The sequence below is a fragment of the Leucoraja erinacea genome, chromosome 26, assembly GCF_028641065.1.
Source record: "Leucoraja erinacea ecotype New England chromosome 26, Leri_hhj_1, whole genome shotgun sequence".
NCBI classification, from domain to species: Eukaryota; Metazoa; Chordata; class Chondrichthyes; order Rajiformes; family Rajidae; genus Leucoraja; species Leucoraja erinaceus.
In genome coordinates this window covers 13,355,198-13,373,719 of record NC_073402.1, presented here as the reverse complement: position 1 = coordinate 13,373,719, position 18,522 = coordinate 13,355,198, and the positions used below count along the sequence as shown (strand labels likewise).

The 18,522-nt window shown below is 41.8% G+C and overlaps 1 protein-coding gene across 1 annotated transcript in view; it reads right to left on the bottom strand.

Annotated features, from left to right (window-relative positions):
- csmd2 (CUB and Sushi multiple domains 2) overlaps positions 1-18,522 on the bottom strand; it is a 577,487-nt gene that overhangs the window by 20,190 nt on the left and 538,775 nt on the right. The window contains 5 exon segments of the mRNA XM_055656152.1: positions 4,977-5,115; positions 8,334-8,421; positions 15,998-16,110; positions 17,726-17,887; positions 17,984-18,049. Of these exon segments, the coding sequence (XP_055512127.1) occupies positions 4,977-5,115; positions 8,334-8,421; positions 15,998-16,110; positions 17,726-17,887; positions 17,984-18,049 (568 nt within the window).

The window sequence follows — 18,522 nt, the reverse complement described above, 5'->3', positions numbered from 1 at the left end:
CATTCAGCCCTTCGAGCCCGCACTGCCATTCAATATGATCATGGCTGACCATCCAAAATCAGCACTGCATTCCTGCTTTCTTCCCAAATCAATAGACAATAGACAATAGGTGCAGGAGTCAGCCATACGGCCCATCGAGCCAGCACCACCATACAATGTGATCATGACTGACCATCCACAATCAGTACCCCGTTCCTGTCTTCTCCCCATATCTCCTGACTCCACTATCTTTAAGAGCCTTATCTAGCTCTCTCTTGAAAGTATCCAGAGAACCGGCCTCCTGAGGCAGAGAATTTCACACTCACACCTCTCTGTGTGAAAATGTGTTTCCTCATCTCCGTTCTAAATGGCTTACCCCTTATTCTTAAACTGTGGCCCCTGGTTCTGGACTACTCCAACATCGGGAACTTGTTTACTGCCTCCAGCATGTTTAAATCCTTAATAATATATGTTTCAATAAGGTCTCCTCTCATCCGAAATTCCAGAGTATACAAGCCCAGCCGCTCCATTCTCTCAGCTTATGACAGTCCCGCCATCCCGGGAATTAACCTTGTGAACCTATGCTGCACCTCCGCAATAGCAAGTATGTCCTTCCTCAAATTTGGAGACCAAAACTGCACACAACACTCCAGATGTTGTCTCACTAGGGCCCTGTACAACTGCAGGACCTCTTTGCTCCTACACTTAACTCCTCTCGTTGTGAAGGCCAACATGCCATTAGCTTTCTTCACTGCCTGCAGCACCTGCATGCTTACTTTCATTGACTGATGAACAAGAACCCCCAGATCCCATTGTAATTCCCCTTTTCCCAACTTGACACCATTTAGATAATAATCTGCCTTCCTGTTTTTGCTAACAAAGCGGATAACCTCACATTTATCCACATTAAACTGCATCTGCCATGCATCTGCCCACTCACCAACCTGTCCAAGTCACCCTGCATTCTCATAGCATCCTCCTCACAGTTCACACTGCCACCTAGCTGTGTGTCATCTGCAAATTTGCTAATGTTACTTGCAATCCCTTCATCAAAATCATTAACTTATATTGTAAATAGCTGCGGTCCCAGCACTGAGCCTTGCGGTACCTCACTAGTCACAGCCTGCCATTCTGAAAGGGACCTGTTAATCCCTACTCTTTGTTTCCTGTCTGCCAACCAATTTTATATCCATGTCAGCACTACCCCCAATACCATATGCTCTAATTTTGCCCACTAATCTCCTATGTTGGACCTTATCAAATGCTTTCTGAAAGTCCAGGTACACTACATCCACTGGCTCTCCCTTGTCCATTTTCCTAGTTACATCCTCAAAAAATTCCAGAAGATTAGTCAAGCATGATTTCCCCTTCGTAAATCTATGCTGTCTCGGACCGATCCTGTTACTGCTATCCAAATGTGCCGCTATTTCATCTTTTATGATTGACTCCAGCATCTTCCCCATCACCGATGTCACTATCTAACTCTCTCTTGAAACCATCCAGTGAATTGGCCTCCACTGCCTTCTGTGGCAGAGAATTCCACAGATTCTCAACTATCTGGTTCAAAAAATGTTTTTCCTCGTCTCAGTTCAAAATGGCCTACCCCTTTTATTCTTAAACTGTGACCCCTGGTTCTGGACTCCCCCAACATCGGGAACATTTTTCCTGCATCTAGCCTGCCCAACCCCTTAAATGAATGTTGCATACTACTCATGTATGTATATATACAGTACATACACATACACTGGTTATAGGGAAGAAGCTGTTCCTGAACCGTCACATTACCGTTTTCAGGTTCCTATATCTTCTTCCCGATGGCAAGAGTAAAATGAGAGCATGGCCAGAGTGCGGTGGGTCTCTGATGATGCTGGCTGCCTTTTTGAGGCAGCAACATCTGTAAATCCCTCTGATGGTGTGGAGGTCAGAACACATGATGGACGGCTGTATTTGTAGGAAAGACCTGCAGATGCTGGTTTAAATTGAAGGTAGACACAAAATGCTAGAGTAACTCAGTGGGACAGGCAGCATCTCTGGAGAGAAGGAATGGGTGACGTTTCGGGTTGAGACCCTTCTTCACACTGACCTGAACTGGGCAGTGTTCCCCACTTTTAACAGTCTTCTTCGCTCCTGGGCAATCAAGTTGCTGAACCAGGCCATGATGCAACCAGTCAATATGCTCTCTACTCTACATCTGTAGAAGTTCAAGAAAGTCCTCTTTAACATACTGAATCTCCACAATCTTCTCAGGATGTAAAGGCGTTGATGGGTTTTGCTGGCTCCACGAAAGATCTTCAGAAATATGAATGCCCAGGAATATGAAGCTTTTAACTCTCTACACCTTCGTCCCATTGATAGAGACAGGTCTGTGGGTCCTCTCTTTCCTCTTGCAAAGTCCACGATCAGTTCCTTGATCTTACTGACATTGAGAGCCACGTTGTTGCGCTGGCACCATTTGGTCAGTCGATCGATCTCACTCGTGTACTCTTCATCACCATCGTCATAAAATGGGACTGATGTAGGATTAGTGTGAATATAATTTAGTTTAGTTTAGAGAAAGAGTGCGGAAACAGGCTCTTCAGCCCACCGAGTCCGCGCCGACCAGTAATCTCCACACACTAGCACTACCTTACACACTAGGGACAATTTACAACGTTTACCAAAGCCAATTAACCCACAAACCTTTGTAGTGTGGGAGGACAGCAGAGCACTTGGAGGAAACCCATGTGGTCATGGAGAGAACGCAAAAACTCTATGCGGATAACACTCTTAGTCAAGAATGAACCAATGTCTATGGTGCTCTAAGGCAGCAATTCTAATGCTGTGCCACTGTGCCAACCCCAAGCAAATGGATGGTTGGCTAGATAGAAGGCCTTGTTTCCATGCTCTATGATGCAATTACTCTCTACCAATTAAGGAAGCCAGGAACTTCAACCCTTTCTTAGGAATGAGAAAAGGATTTTTCAGGAATAGGAGGCGGCAAGGATACAAGGTAGAGGTATAACTCAGCCAACCTCACAATATTCTTTTCGTTATTTTCGATTTATATTCTTTTGCTTTTTTTAATGCATTTTCTGGCTGATACATAAGAGGAGACAATGCTTCTCACTTTTCCCATATACCTCCTGTTGCTCTAGGAGAGATTTTGAAATGCCGTTGACCTGCTTTGCAAAGTAGCTAAGATGTGTGCAGATGGTCAGGTGCACTAAAAAGGATAAGAATGGCTTCTTGCAGGAATGATTATTTCAATACAGGCATTTATCTTTTAAAACTTGGAGTGGAATAGAACAGTAGAATTGGTTACTGCAGAACTGACTGAGCACAGTTGGATTTCAGAATTGACCCAAGTTAATCAGAACAAGAAGTAGAGACCTTCATCGTGCGCCAGAAAATTGCCCAATTGTGCAGATTTGAGATCAGTAATTGTGTTATTAGAAGATTCCTAAATGGTTCAGTGCCATTAAATTGCATTCTGATGGTTTGCTCAGTTATGAACTTATTGCAATCCAGCTGCCAAGAATGTTTGCTCCCACTTTAAGTATTCTTTCTAATTCATCTAAAGGTCATTACAGTGTATGATTCCTATATCTTATATTGGTGGCTGTGTCCCAAATCTAATGATGTAATAGATTTTAGTGGTAACAATACTGCTGTCTAGTGATCCACACTGGATATTGCATCTTTTATTTAATACTATTAAATGTTCTTCCTAAATTTTCCACAAAGACGATTGAATACATTTAGTGCAATATTGCTGACAATGATACAGACCTGACCTAAACCAATACTTCTCCTTATATTTTAGAAAGCAGGAAAGTACAAAGAAGAAGTTGTAATAATATCTGATTCATTTCATTTAACGTGTTCCATCACGGGAGATACGGGTAATAATACCAACCTCTTTTATACTACTGCCCATCTCCACTTTCATCCAGATCAACCTTCAGATTAATTTGCCCTGAACTTGCAATAACTGAGTTTCCTCTCAGAGGGCCAGATCTAATAGAGGTGATCATTTGTACCCGTGTCCCTTTATCTTTCCTGCCTTCAACCTGTGTTTCGGGAAGTAGGAGTGCTCCTTCCCCAACTTTGTCTATATTCGGGTACTTGCAATTAGTCATTCCAACTGGATACACCCTCTATAATAGCACATTCTATTACAGTATGCCCAAGAGTGTGTGGCCAAGTGGAATTCTGAAGTGGGATACAAACTACTAATAACTCAGTACAATAAGTAGAATCATAGAGTTTATACTTATTGTCCTAACTTATTGTACAATGCATTAGTGACAATAGGCAAACAAGGTTAATTTCTGGCATGTTTCAATGCATTGAATATGTTTATGGTAATTTTGAATGTAAACCTCCCCAACCTGTAATCCCCAACCTATCACTCACAAGGCTTTGCCCTACTCCTCCTATCTTTCAGCTTTCTCTTCCCCCCCCCCCCCACCCATTACGATCAGCGTGAAGAAGGGTTCTGCTCCACAACGTCACCTATCCATGTTTTCCAGAGATTATACCAGACCCATTAAGTTACTTCAGCATTCTGTCTTTTTTTGTATACCAGTACCTGCAGATTCTTGTTTCTCCTATTCTTCCTGTGTTTGGCATGGAAATCAAATCTCCAAATAATCAATAAACTGTCCATTAATAGCAACTTAAAACACATTTGGTGAAAGTAAATGATTAAAAGTAGACAATGGGATTACGTTTCTCCTACTGCAGAATACTATTGCTGAAATTGGTCTGTGCCCAGTTTAATAAGCAACACATACTCCTAAATCAAGGACTCATGTCCATTTCCATATCAGTGATTTTTGCCTATCCCAGACTTCAGAAGATGCCCCACCATTGTAACACTGTACCATCTCCACTCCTACATAGACTGAACCACATTACAATAACATTGAGACCAAGTCGAAGGAAGAACTCCCGAAAACGGAAGAAGTGCATCAAATCAAGATAACTTGGTCAAAACAGGACATTACAACACTCACCTGTGTTTGTAAAGATACAATATAAATCCTGCTGTTATCAAGGCAAAGAAAGGCACAAGGATGGCAACTGCTACTGAGCTACTGCTGGTGCTCAGATGGTGCCCAATTGAGTCGGTGCCAGCTTCCAGCATGTGTAGATCTGAATAAATCACATCAAGTAAATTGCATGTGCAAAAAAACAAACAGTAAAACATATAGAGAAAAACACTCTCATGAAGTACCAGTCTCAATGAAATGGAAACACATTGCAGATATACATATATTACAGCTAGTTCATCTGGACAATCCCCATCAATTGTTGGATCATAGCCTCCATTATAACCAGCCAAATTTCCTGATGCTGTTTCAACCAAAGTAGAATCTTCTGAGGGAATCCCAATATTTAAGATCAGAAGCTTTCTCCCTCCCAGTAAATACATGGCCAGTGCAACGGGATTTATCTCAATGTCATTGACTATTTTACAGATAGTAGAAGAGGTTACAAAAACATGTCCAAACAATTGTACAGGCTGTTTCACTGTCACTTAATAAGTCTTGGAGTTCCTTTGAATCTAATGGTGGGAATGAAGTAACATGGCAATAACTTTATGTGTTCAAGAAGGAACTGCAGATGCTGGAAGATCGAAGGTACACAAAATTGCTGGAGAAACTCAGCGGGTGCAGCAGCATCTATGGAGCAAAGAAAATAGGCGACGTTTCGGGCCAAAACCCTTCTTCAGACTGATAGGGGGTGGGGGGCGGCGGGGAGAAGGAAGGAAAAAGGGAGGAGCCCGAGGGCAGGGGGATGGGAGGAGACAGCTCGAGGGTTAAGGAAGGGGAGGAGACAGCAAGGGCTAGCAAAATTGGGAGAATTCAACGTTCATGCCATCAGGACGCAAGCTGCCCAGGCGGAATATGAGGTGCTGTTCCTCCAATTTCCGGTGTTGCTCACTCTGGCAATGGAGGAGACCCAGGACAGAGAGGTCGGATTGGGAATGGGGGGGGGAGTTGAAGTGCTGAGTCACCGGGAGTTCTGGTAGGTTATTGTGGACTGAGCGGAGGTGTTCGGCGAAACGATCGCCCAACCGCTGCTTAGTCTCCCCGATGTAAATCAGCTGACATCTAGAGCAGCGGATGCAGTAGATGAGGTTGGAGGAGATACAGGTGAACCTTTGTCGCACCTGGAACGACTGCTTGGGACCTTGAATGGAGTCGAGGGGGGAGGTGAAGGGACAGGTGTTGCATTTCTTGCAGTTGCAACGGAAAGTGCCCGGGGAGGGGGTGGTACGGGAGGGAAGGGAAGAATTGACAAGGGAGTTGCGGAGGGAGCAGTCTTTGTGGAAGGCAGACATAGGGGGAGATGGGAAGATGTGGCGAGTGGTGGGGTCACGTTGGAGGTGGCGGAAATGGCGGAGGATTATGTGTTGTATTTGCCGGCTGGTGGGGTGAAAGGTGAGGACCAGGGGGACTCTGCCCTTGTTGCGAGTGCGGGGATGGGGAGAGAGAGCAGTGTTGCGGGGTATGGATGAGACCCTGGTGCTCGCCTCAACAATGGTGGCGGAGGGGAATCCCCGTTCCCTGAAGAACGAGGACATTTCCGATGCCCTGGTATGGAATGTCTCATCCTGGGAGCAGATGCGGCGTAGGCGGAGGAATTGGGAGTAGGGGATGGAGTCTTGAGTAATAACTTTAGATGTTTGCATTTTATGGGCAATGCAATACACAGCAAGGTCCCAGATTTAGTGGTGAATCATTAAACAGACAATATGTTTTTAGATGTTGCTTGTGGGTTGACTATTGCTCAGGTTAAAAATGAATAACATCAATAAAGTACAATTTTTGACAATGAGTCAATTCATTCTGGATAACATTACAAAATAAACGATGATAGCGAGCTATCAATTTACTTCCTTTGAAAGTAACGTATTCCAGATGTAAAAAAAGCCACTGTTCACCAATATCCTGGCTATTTCTACAACTAGAAATTACAAATCAGTATTTCACTGATTTTGCAACCTCCAATCATTGTTTCTTACGAGAATTGCCCATTTCAAATGAGTCATGCCTCAGTGGAATTTTTCCTAGATTACTTTTTACACAAATTCAATTGTTTTAATGCATTTCGTTGTCTCTGTACTGTACACTACACAAATTGAATCTGAATCTGAGGTTTTACCTCCTGTACCGATAGTTTCGACAAAACATAGTGGGAAATAAAAACAGCTTAACTTACTGCATGCCTTCATTGCCAATTAATTTATGTGGCAACATCTTTGAGATCGCCAGGTCACTTCTTACTGACTGCTTTGAGTTACAGGTTTTCTTGCCAGAATAATTTAACTGGAAAGTGGCCTTACTGTTAACTAAGATAGGACTTGCTAGTTTGGAAATTCTAATAGCTTTAATCCTATGGGTTTTGACAGTGATGCAGTCAGATTTCAGGATTACATCTTGGGCCAATGGAGCTTCAAATGAGCAGAATTACTACCCTAGAGGATAGGATGTCCAACATTCACATTTCACTTTCAGAAGAAACCAGTCTTTCCAGTCTCAGTTATCCACCCCAGTCACTCTGGGTAGGAAAGAACTGCAGATGCTGGTTTAAAGATAGACACAAAATGCTGGAGTAACTCAGCGGGCCACCTGACCCGCTGAGTTACTCCAGCATAAGTAATCATTCGTAGGTACACAAAAAGCTGGAGAAACTCAGCGGGTGCAGCAGCATCTATGGAGCAAAGGAAATAGGCAATGCCAAAACCCTTCTTCAGACTAAGCCTGAAGAAGGGTTTCGGCCCGAAACGTTGCCTATTTCCTTCGCTCCATAGATGCTGCTGCACCCGCTGAGTTTCTCCAGCTTTTCTGTGTAACAAGCAATCATTCTATTGGGTTCATTTTCTCATTTTGAATTCTTGACAGCATGCATTGCCACTAGGAATAGAAGTCAACTGCTGCAAATAATTTTCCAATTATTTAAAATGAACTTCGAAATTTATATGCTCCACTTGGGATAAATTATGGTGATTGAGGTTCTAGGCAAGAATGTAGTCAAAAGATAACCCAATCCGGTCTTGAAATTCTCAGAGTATTATTCTCTCTGATATTTCTTGCCAATGAACCACCTCCAAAATGCAATGTAGAACCAAAACAGATGGTTGTAATTGTCCCATCTGAATAGTACTCAATGAATAGTACTCCTGTTCATTTTTCCGTGAAGTTACGCCAGGAATTCAGTGGAATCACCATGGAATGTGGTGGCAATTTTCATGATGAACATTGAAAATGGATCCAACATTAGAGTGAACACTTAAAATCTCGATACAAATGGAAATAACTAATACAATTAATTGTCTAATTGGAGATATGAGAAAGACACATTACCTATTCTTTGGAGACCAAACTGTCCAAAGTCTTTGCCTTGAACAAATCCCTGGTACACGAACGTGTTGCCTGAAGCCTCTGCAGAAACCTAAATGATAATAAGTGAGAGCAGTCATCCGGTCAGTAAGCTGCACGTGGCGGATTTTGGGAAAGATGGCCCTGAATTTTCATCCTGTGGAGCAGGTCTTCCTCTCGCTTATTATTTACACTGCCGTTGCTGGCCAACTCTTTTGGTCTCACGAGTTTTGACGTTGTGGTGTCATAGAGTCACAGAAAGCAAGGAAACAGGCCCATGGCCTTGCATGTCCATGCCAACCATATTGCCTATCCAAACTAGCACTATTTGCCTGTGCCCGGCTCATATCCCTGCAAACCTTCCTATCCATGTACGTGTCCGAGTCTTTTGAATGTCATAATTGTGGGCTGTAATTGTACAGTGGGCTAAAGGCCCAGGACCGTTGGTGCAGTGGAGGAGGGTCAGGGCTTACCGAAATCCGTAACGTTCCACACTCCATAGTGAGGGTTCTGGTGGAAGCCGCTGATTGGTGGAATCAGACTAGAGGAAGCAGCTGATTGGGTGCAACATCAGGTTAGCATTTGTGCTTTCTGGTTAAAGGGGCAGTGCTTTAGTAAAGGTACAGTGGGTTAAAGGTGCAGTTCTTTAGTAAAGGTACAGTGAGCCAAGGGTACAGTGAGCTAAAGGTACAGTGCTTTTTGTTTATATAATAAAGGTGCAGTTTAAAGGTCACGAGGGAGCAGCTGTTGTGAGTCAGATACCTGCTGATTTCTCCCAGCAGTTTCTATTGTGTTATACTGGTATCAGATCCAGGGTAAGGCGGGAGAATGACAGTCAGAGCAGTGTACTGTTCTGGATGTCAGATGTGGGAGGTCATGGTGTCGGATGGCCCTCCAGACATCCACATCTGCACCAGGTGCAGCGAGATGGGGCTCCTAAGGGACCGTATTAGGATCCTGGAGCAGCAGCTCGATGACCTCGCTCTGATCAGGGAGAGTGAGGAGGTCATAGAGGGGAGTTATAGAGAGGTGGTCACTCCAAAACCACGGGAGAGAGACATGTGGGTCACGTTAAGGAAGGGCAAGGGGCAGAGGCAGGAACGAGTGAGTACTCCAATGTCGGTACACCTCGCAAATAAGTACTCCTGTTTGAGTACGGATGGGGGTGACAGCCTACCCGGGGGTAGTGACAGCGGACGGGCCTCCAGCACAGAGACCGGCCCTGTTGCTCCAAAAGCTAGGGAAAAAAAGAGGGCAATAGAAATTGGGGACTCTATTGTTAGGGGGTCCGATAGGCGATTCTGTGGACGCAGTCGGGAGACCAGGATGGTGGTCTGCCTCCCTGGTGCCAAGGTCTCGGACGTGTCTCAACGCATCCAAGATATCCTTAAATCAGAGGGAGAGGAGCCTGAGGTCGTGGTACATATTGGTACCAATGACATAGGAAAAAAAAGGGAAGAGGTCCTGAAGGGAGGATTTAGGGAGTTGGGAGGAGAGTTAAGAAAAAGGACCAAAAAGGTAACCATATCAGGATTACTGCCTGTGCCACGCGACAGTGAGAGTAGGAATGGAGCGAGGTGGAGGATAAATGCGTGGCTGAAACACTGGTGCAGAGGGCAGGGATTCAAGTTCCTGGATCATTGGGACTTCTTTTGGGGAAGGTGGGACCTGTACAGAAAGGATGGGTTGCACTTGAACCCGAGGGGGACCAATATCCTAGCGGGTAAATTTGCAAAGGCAGCTGGGGAGACTTTAAACTAGAATGGTTGGGGCGAGGGACTCAAATAGCGAAAGGTAGTAGACAGAATGGGAGGCAGGAAGCAGAAATGGGAAGCACTCGGACACAAGAGGAGAAAGAAAAAATAGGAAATAAACAGAGAATAAGAGACGGGGGTTTTCTTAAATGTGCATATTTTAATGCTAGGAGCATTGTAAGAAAGGTTGATGAGCTTAGAGTCTGGATAGACACCTGGAAGTATGATGTTGTGGCGATCAGTGAAACGTGGTTGCAGGAGGGCTGTGATTGGAAACTAAATATTCCAGTATTTCGCTGCTTCAGGTGTGATAGAATTGGAGGGGCAAGAGGTGGAGGTGTTGCATTGCTAGTCAGGGAAGATATTACAGCAGTGCTTTGGCAGGATAGATTGGAGGGCTCATCTAGGGAGGCTATTTGGGTGGAATTGAGAAGTGGGAAAGGTGTAGCAACTCTTATAGGGGTGTATTATAGACCGCCAAATGGGGAACGAGAATTGGAAGAGCAAATATGTAAGGAGATAGCAGATATTAGTAGTAAGCACAAGGTAGTGATTGTGGGAGATTTCAACTTTCCACACATAGACTGGGAAACACATTCTGTAAATGGGCTGGATGGTTTGGAGTTTGTAAAATGTGTGCAGGATAGTTTTTTGCAGCAATACATAGAGGTACCTACTAGAGGAGGGGCAGTGCTGGACCTCCTGTTAGGAAATGAGATGGGACAGGTGGCGGAGGTATGCGTTGGGGAGCACTTCGGGTCCAGTGATCACAATACCATTAGTTTCAATATAATTATGGAGAGGGTCAGAACTGGACCCAGGGTTGAGATTTTTGATTGGAGAAAGGCTAACTTTGATGCGATGCGAGATGATTTAAAAGGAGTGAACTGGGACATTTTGTTTTATGGGAAAGATGTAGAAGAGAAATGGAGGACATTTAAAGGGGAAATTTTAAGAGTACAGAATCTTTATGTTCCTGTTGGGTTGAAAGGAAACAGTAAAAATTGGAAAGAGCCCTGGTTTTCAAGGGAAATTGGACATCTTGTTCGGAAAAAGAGGGAGATCTACAATAATTATAGGCAGCATGAAGTAAATGAGGTGCTTGAGGAGAATAAGGAATGTAAAAAGAATCTTAAGAAAGAAATTAGAAAAGCTAAAAGAAGATATGAGGTTGCTTTGGCAAGTAAGGTGAAAGTCAATCCAAAGGGTTTCTACAGCTATATTAATAGCAAAAGGATAACGAGGGATAAAATTGGTCCATTGGAGAGACAGAGTGGACAGCTATCTGCAGAGCCAAAAGAGATGGGGGAGATATTGAACAATTTTTTTTCTTCGGTATTCACCAAGGAGAAAGATATTGAATTATGTGAGGTAAGGGAAACTAGTAGAGTAGCTATGGATACTATGAGGTTCAAAGTAAAAGAAGTACTGACACTTTTGAAAAATATAAAAGTGGATAAGTCTCCAGGTCCTGACAGGATATTCCCTAGGACATTGAGGGAAGTTAGTGTAGAAATAGCCGGGGCTATGACAGAAATATTTCAAATGTCATTAGAAACGGGAATAGTCCCCGAGGATTGGCATACTGCGCATGTTGTTCCATTGTTTAAAAAGGGTTCTAAGAGTAAACCTAGCAATTATAGACCTGTTAGTTTGATTTCAGTGGTGGGCAAATTAATGGAAAAGATACTTAGAGACAATATATATAAGCATCTAGATAAACAGGGTCTGATTAGGAACAGTCAACATGGATTTGTGCCTGGAAGGTCATGTTTGACTAATCTTCTTGAATTTTTTGAAGAGGTTACTAGGGAAATTGACGAGGGTAAAGCAGTGGATGTTGTCTATATGGACTTTAGTAAGGCCTTTGACAAGGTTCCTCATGGAAGGTTGGTTAAGAAGGTTCAACTGTTGGGTATAAATGCAGGAATAGCAAGATGGATTCAACAGTGGCTGAATGGGAGAAGCCAGAGGGTAATGGTGGATGGCTGTTTATCGGGTTGGAGGCAGGTGACTAGTGGGGTGCCTCAGGGATCTGTGTTGGGTCCTTTGTTGTTTGTCATGTACATCAATGATCTGGATGAAGGTGTGGTAAATTGGATTAGTAAGTATGCAGATGATACCAAGATAGGGGGTGTTGTGGATAATGAAGAGGATTTCCAAAGTCTACAGAGTGATTTAGGCCATTTGGAAAAATGGGCTGAAAGATGGCAGATGGAGTTTAATGCTGATAAATGTGAGGTGCTACACCTTGGCAGGACAAATCAAAATAGGACGTACATGGTAAATGGTAGGGAATTGAAGAATACAGTTGAACAGAGGGATCTGGGTATAACCGTGCATAGTTCCTTGAAGGTGGAATCTCATATAGATAGGGTGGTAAAGAAAGCTTTTGGTATGCTAGCCTTTATAAATCAGAGCATTGAGTATAGAAGCTGGGATGTAATGTTAAAATTGTACAAGGCATTGGTGAGACCAAATCTGGAGTATGGGGTACAATTTTGGTCGCCAAATTATAGGAAGGATGTCAACAAAATAGAGAGAGTACAGAGGAGATTTACTAGAATGTTGCCTGGGTTTCAACAACTAAGTTACAGAGATAGGTTGAATAAGTTAGGTCTTTATTCTCTGGAGCGCAGAAGGTTAAGGGGGGACCTGATAGAGGTCTTTAAAATGATGAGAGGGATAGACAGAGTTGATGTGGACAAGCTTTTCCCTTTGAGAATAGGGAAGATTCAAACAAGAGGACATGACTTCAGAATTAAGGGACAGAAGTTTAGGGGTAATATGAGGGGGAACTTCTTTACGCAGAGAGTGGTGGCGGTGTGGAATGAGCTCCCAGTGGAAGTGGTGGAGGCAGGTTCATTGGTATCATTTAAAAATAAATTGGATAGGCATATGGATGAGAAGGGAATGGAGGGTTATGGTACGAGTGCAGGCAGGTGGGACTAAGGGGAAAAAAATTTGATCGGCATGGACTTGTAGGGCCGAGATGGCCTGTTTCCGTGCTGTAATTGTTATATGGTTATATGGTTATATGGTTAATTGTACCTGGACTTACAACTTCCACCTCTACCATATCCTCTACAAGCTCATTCCATATGCACACCACCCTCTGTGAAAACGTTTCCACTCAAGCCCCTTTTAAACTTTCTTCCTCTCACCTTAAAACTGTTCCCTCTACGTTTAGAGAAAAACCTGGGGCTATTCACCTTACCTATGTTCATCACAATTTTATAAACCTCTATGAGGCCAGCCCCTCAGCCACCCATGCTCCAGTGAAATTAGATCCAGTCTATTCCGCCTCTCCTTATAATTTATTAACCTTCCAGATCTGGTAACATACGTGAAACTCCTTTTTTGCACCCTTTCCAGTATTATGACATACTTGCTACAGTAGGGTGACCAGAACCATACACAGTACCCCAAGATTATGCCTTACCAACATCTTGTACAGCTGTAACATGATATCCCAACTCCTGTATTCAATACACTGACCGATGATATTGTATTTTAGGAAATACAACTAAAATATCAGTGTCAGGTGATGGAGAAAGTCTTGGAAATGATCCGTGGCCCTTGGGTCAGCAACATTGCTTATTAAATATAAAAGTATTCTGCTTTCCAATGCAGCGGTTTATCAATAATAAAAAATGAAGAAGGAAAATCACAATTTTAGGCTTAAATGCCACCTCCAAAATCATTACCCAATCTTTATGTTACATTGTACTGATGGATCACATTCTCCATGAACTTGTTCCTATTTTCATAGAGGGAACATTTTGCTGTGTCATCAAGACAAATAAGCATAAATTATTGCGGAATTTCAAGTTTGGAATATCCCGTGCACGTTGTCTCTTGTTCTGAATCTTTATTGTGTAATCCATCCACTTGGATCTCTCAGGGATTTTTTTTGTCTGTTTCCATTCCATTCCTCACGTGATTCCCCCACTCTGTCTTGTGACAATGGACCTATAACTTATCCAATTTACTTCACGTGTTCTGTAATGGCTCCATCTCGGTAAAGCACTGTCCAGTTCAGTTTAGTTTATTGTCACGTGTACTGAGGTACCATGAAAAGCTTTTGTTATCATAGAAGGCATTCGATTTCTTAGCACCTGGTCTTGCTGAATAACTCAGTACCTGCCCAAGTTTTAATCATTGAGCTGTAGCTACTCTTGCTTCATAGTTTTCAAGGAGGATCTTAAACTTATGCCTTACTTAGGTGCAATAATATAAATATGCAATTTTTGAATATTATAAAATATATATATATCTATGGAATTACTTTACAGCAATAAAACAAATCCTTAAACGGGAATAGATTTTTAAAGTTATTTTCTGTTTTTAACAGTAGGTTATTCACAAGGGATTGACAAGATGTTGAATGAAACAGTTATTTTTAGAATAAGTATATTTCAGGTCTGTGATCAAACCTGCAGCTGTTATCATATACTTAAAACAATATTCTTTTGCTACAGATAGACAACAATTGCTGGGGTAACACAACAGGCCAGGCAGCATCTCTGGAGTAAATGGATATGCAACATTTTGGACCGGGACCCTTGTGGAAGGAAGAGTGGGGAAAAAAAAACTGGAAGAGAAAAAACGCAGGACATATCAGGGCTGACGACAGATTACCTCAGGCGAGGAGGTTCCCCTAATGGGCAGATTGTTGGCTAGAGATAGGTGTGAGCCCAAGAGGGATAAATAGTTGCAACCTGTGAAGCTTGTTAATGGACTCTTAGTGGACGAGGGGGTATTATTTTGTTGCTGTGGGATGAAAAACTATTGTAAAACACTTCCCAATTGAATTTTGGCAAATCAAATTTTATATTTGACAAACAAATAAAAAGGCAACAATGTAATTTGGAAAACTGGCAAGATTTTTTTAATGTAATTCAAGATCAGAATATTGATTGTGGTTTGGCATTTGTATTTACAAGATTTTTTGGAGATGAAATAAACTGCAGGGGAAGAAATTAGATGTTAACTTTTGCACAGAGGCATTGACGATCCAAACATTGACTGTTGTTGGATTTATACTATAATTTGGGCTGCTATTTTGGGCATTCCATTATAATGACAATACGAGATTATTGGCAAAGGCTGGCAAATGGACCGTTTTTTCCACTTAGGCAAAGAATATTGTGAGAAAACGGAAAATATTTTCAAAATAAGAAAGTAACAATAATTTTTCATCCCAAGCAAAATGGTTTTAGGAAAATATCATTTGAAGATCTATTCGAGAAGATCAAATTTTTATCTTATATAATCTGAATCATCAGAGTCTTTGCCAGCTCCCAGAGAAGCAATCCCATTAGTTACTTTCCCCTTTCCTTACCTCAGTACCCCTTCAGCTGTTAGAAGACATCTCTATACATTAAACGATACTTGGCATGGAGTGTCATAACCTACTGGTATTGATGCTGAGACTAAATTCTAATGTAAATTTGACTTGAAAATTATAAAAAAGAGTGTCGAAAAGGACACAGAGGAAAGTTTTGGAAATAGGAAACTACATCGCCAACAGATGCTGCACCCTGGGGCGTATAAATTCATCTCCATGTGTTTATGCTTAATATTAAATATGTAATATCATTCATATTTGATATTAAATCCTTTTGTAATTGCTAATCTGATTTTCTTTAGGCTGGTTCAGAAAAACTTTACACTGTGCTATCAATATGCATTTGAGCTACAAGTCTGCATTGTGAATTGGAGTATGCCACTTTTCAATGCTTTCGCATTCTATAGACCAGCAGAGTTACACATGCTGACAAACTGTCAGTGATCTAGGACTGTACTTTGCAGTGTGAATGACACTTCCATATTTTTCTGTCCAAAATGTCTCTTGCAGCATTTTAAAGAATGAAAGGGCTCATCAATACTTACGTATCCGTCCAATGCCAGGTTGTCACTCTTAAATTTCTGTACGAATATTTCAGCAGGACCTCGGACTTTATAAAGTTCAAGAAGAAGATGGTGCTCCACCTTTTGATAGAAACCTGAAAAATACAGTCATGTTAAATATTTTTTAAATGTAATGATTGTGTTCATCCATATCATTCATGAGACTCTTCTGGGAAATGTACTTAGGAAGTAGGCACCCCAGTGATGAATCTTAAATCATGCTGCTCTGTCCACAGTTTGTGAGGAAATAATGATTACCCAGGCTCAATTATACTGGATTTCTCCATTATTCTCTTATGTGGACTACATCAGCAGAGAGCAAATGTCCAGAGGTTACTGGTGGTTAACTTGGAAAAGGTGCTTGATGAGGCTCAGCTGGTTAGAACACGAGTTGAAACAGTGGTTCCCATTCATCTGAACGATAAAGTACAACCGCAAGAGAAGAACGGACAAAAGGACCTTGCTATAGGAACTAATTAGAACTTTAAGATATCAGCGTGGAATTGCTGCAATTACATGTCCTATTTGGAACTGATTTACACATTATGACATACTGTATGCAAAGCAGTACACACTAAGTATTCTTAATATTGATTTTCACCATCTTACGAACGCCTTCATTATAAGTACACCTTCATTCATCCCCCCAATCCACCCCTCACACCCCTGCCATCCTCCATCTCTATCTCACCAGTCCCAGAAACGAGACAACAGGAAACCAGCAAACTCATGGTCTCTGCTTCAGCTCATGCTATGAAATATGCAGCACCAATATATTTGCTAACAGTGATAACCATATAACCATATAACAATTACAGCACGGAAACAGGCCATCTCGGCCCTACAAGTCCGTGCCGAACAACTTTTTTTTCCCCTTAGTCCCACCTGCCTGCACTCATACCATAACCCTCAATTCCCTTCTCATCCATATGCCTATCCAATTTATTTTTAAATTATACCAATGAACCTGCCTCCACCACTTCCACTGGAAGCTCATTCCACACCGCTACCACTCTCTGAGTAAAGAAGTTCCCCCTCATATTACCCCTAAACTTCTGTCCCTTAATTCTGAAGTCATGTCCTCTTGTTTGAATCTTCCCTATTCTCAAAGGGAAAAGCTTGTCCACAGCAACTCTGTCTATCCCTCTCATCATTTTAAAGATGAATAATGATTGGGCATCAATGTTGATTCTGAAGATAATCCACAGACAAAGCCTTTCAATTCAAGTTCTACTTGGGGAGTATAAGTATTTTGAAAAACTACAACTGGATTTGAACATAAATTCTACGTGAAATTTAACTCTTATCAGTTATAGCAAAATCACAGTCTATTAAAATTCACGACAGAGTTGGCGGATGTTTTTCATCTGTTGATTATGTTACCGAGCACCAAATGTGTGTTGAGCTCCAATTCTGAAGTTCATTTTGAAACTTACCTTTAACAAAACGGAAAACTGGAGCTCAGCCGATAGATATTAATTTATCACTTTTGTGCATTCAACAGAAGATTAATTTTAACGTGGGAAACTTTTACACGTTACTTGAAAAAAGAGAACTTTATTTATTTTGTAGAGAACAGTTTTGATCCTGATCTCATGAGGAATAGTTCAATAAAGTTTCCATTGTCGGGAAAGAATATAAGAAAAGTTCAATTTTAATGTACAACATTTATAGTTAACCAGAAGGCCTCCATGTTAGTTCACCACTTACCAGTCATTCTGAGCTCGACTCCACTCTGATCTAAAAGTGTTGCCTTGACTTGACTTGTGGACAGATTAAAGCTGTTAATTGTTAACATGACTGGCTGTCTCTTGCCGAGATATTCGTATGACCCTTTCCAGAGAGAATTCTGAGCAAAGACATTGGGTGGAACTGCCATCAATGAGAAAAAAAAAAACAGAATTAGATTTGACTCACCACCTAAACAAAGTATTAAAATGCTTTGTGGCATTTCTGTTGTAAACTCACCTGAGAGTTTGCTACTTGTTATTTCCTTCACTGTTCCTATTGGTCTTCCACTGGGTCTTGTGTCTGCTAAACAAGGCCAATAATAAAAAAGTAACTGTTAATAATAGAAATAATTAAGACAAACTTCAGACTATAGAGACGAGACTGCAGGCAATGAGTCTGCCAATAAATAATGTGGGCCTGAGTTTATGAGGAAGTCATAAAGTTTAAGATCTATTCCTCTCCAGGGAGAAATATGACAGTATGTTGCTGCAGGCTGTTTTATAGCTCTGTACATGTGGAATCTGACAAAGATGATTTCAGTGGGAGATGTTGCAGATGTTTAAGACACTTTAGATCAAATAATGCAAAGTTCCTGTTCAGAGCAACTGGGAACAAATGTCAGGCATTAACTGTTGAGAAGGAATTGGTTTATATGGGAACCTAAACATTTCAATCATAGAAACATAGAAAATAGGTGCGGGAGTAGGCCATTTGGCCCATCGAGCCAGCACCGCCATTCATTACGATCATGGCTGATCATCCAGAATCAGTACCAG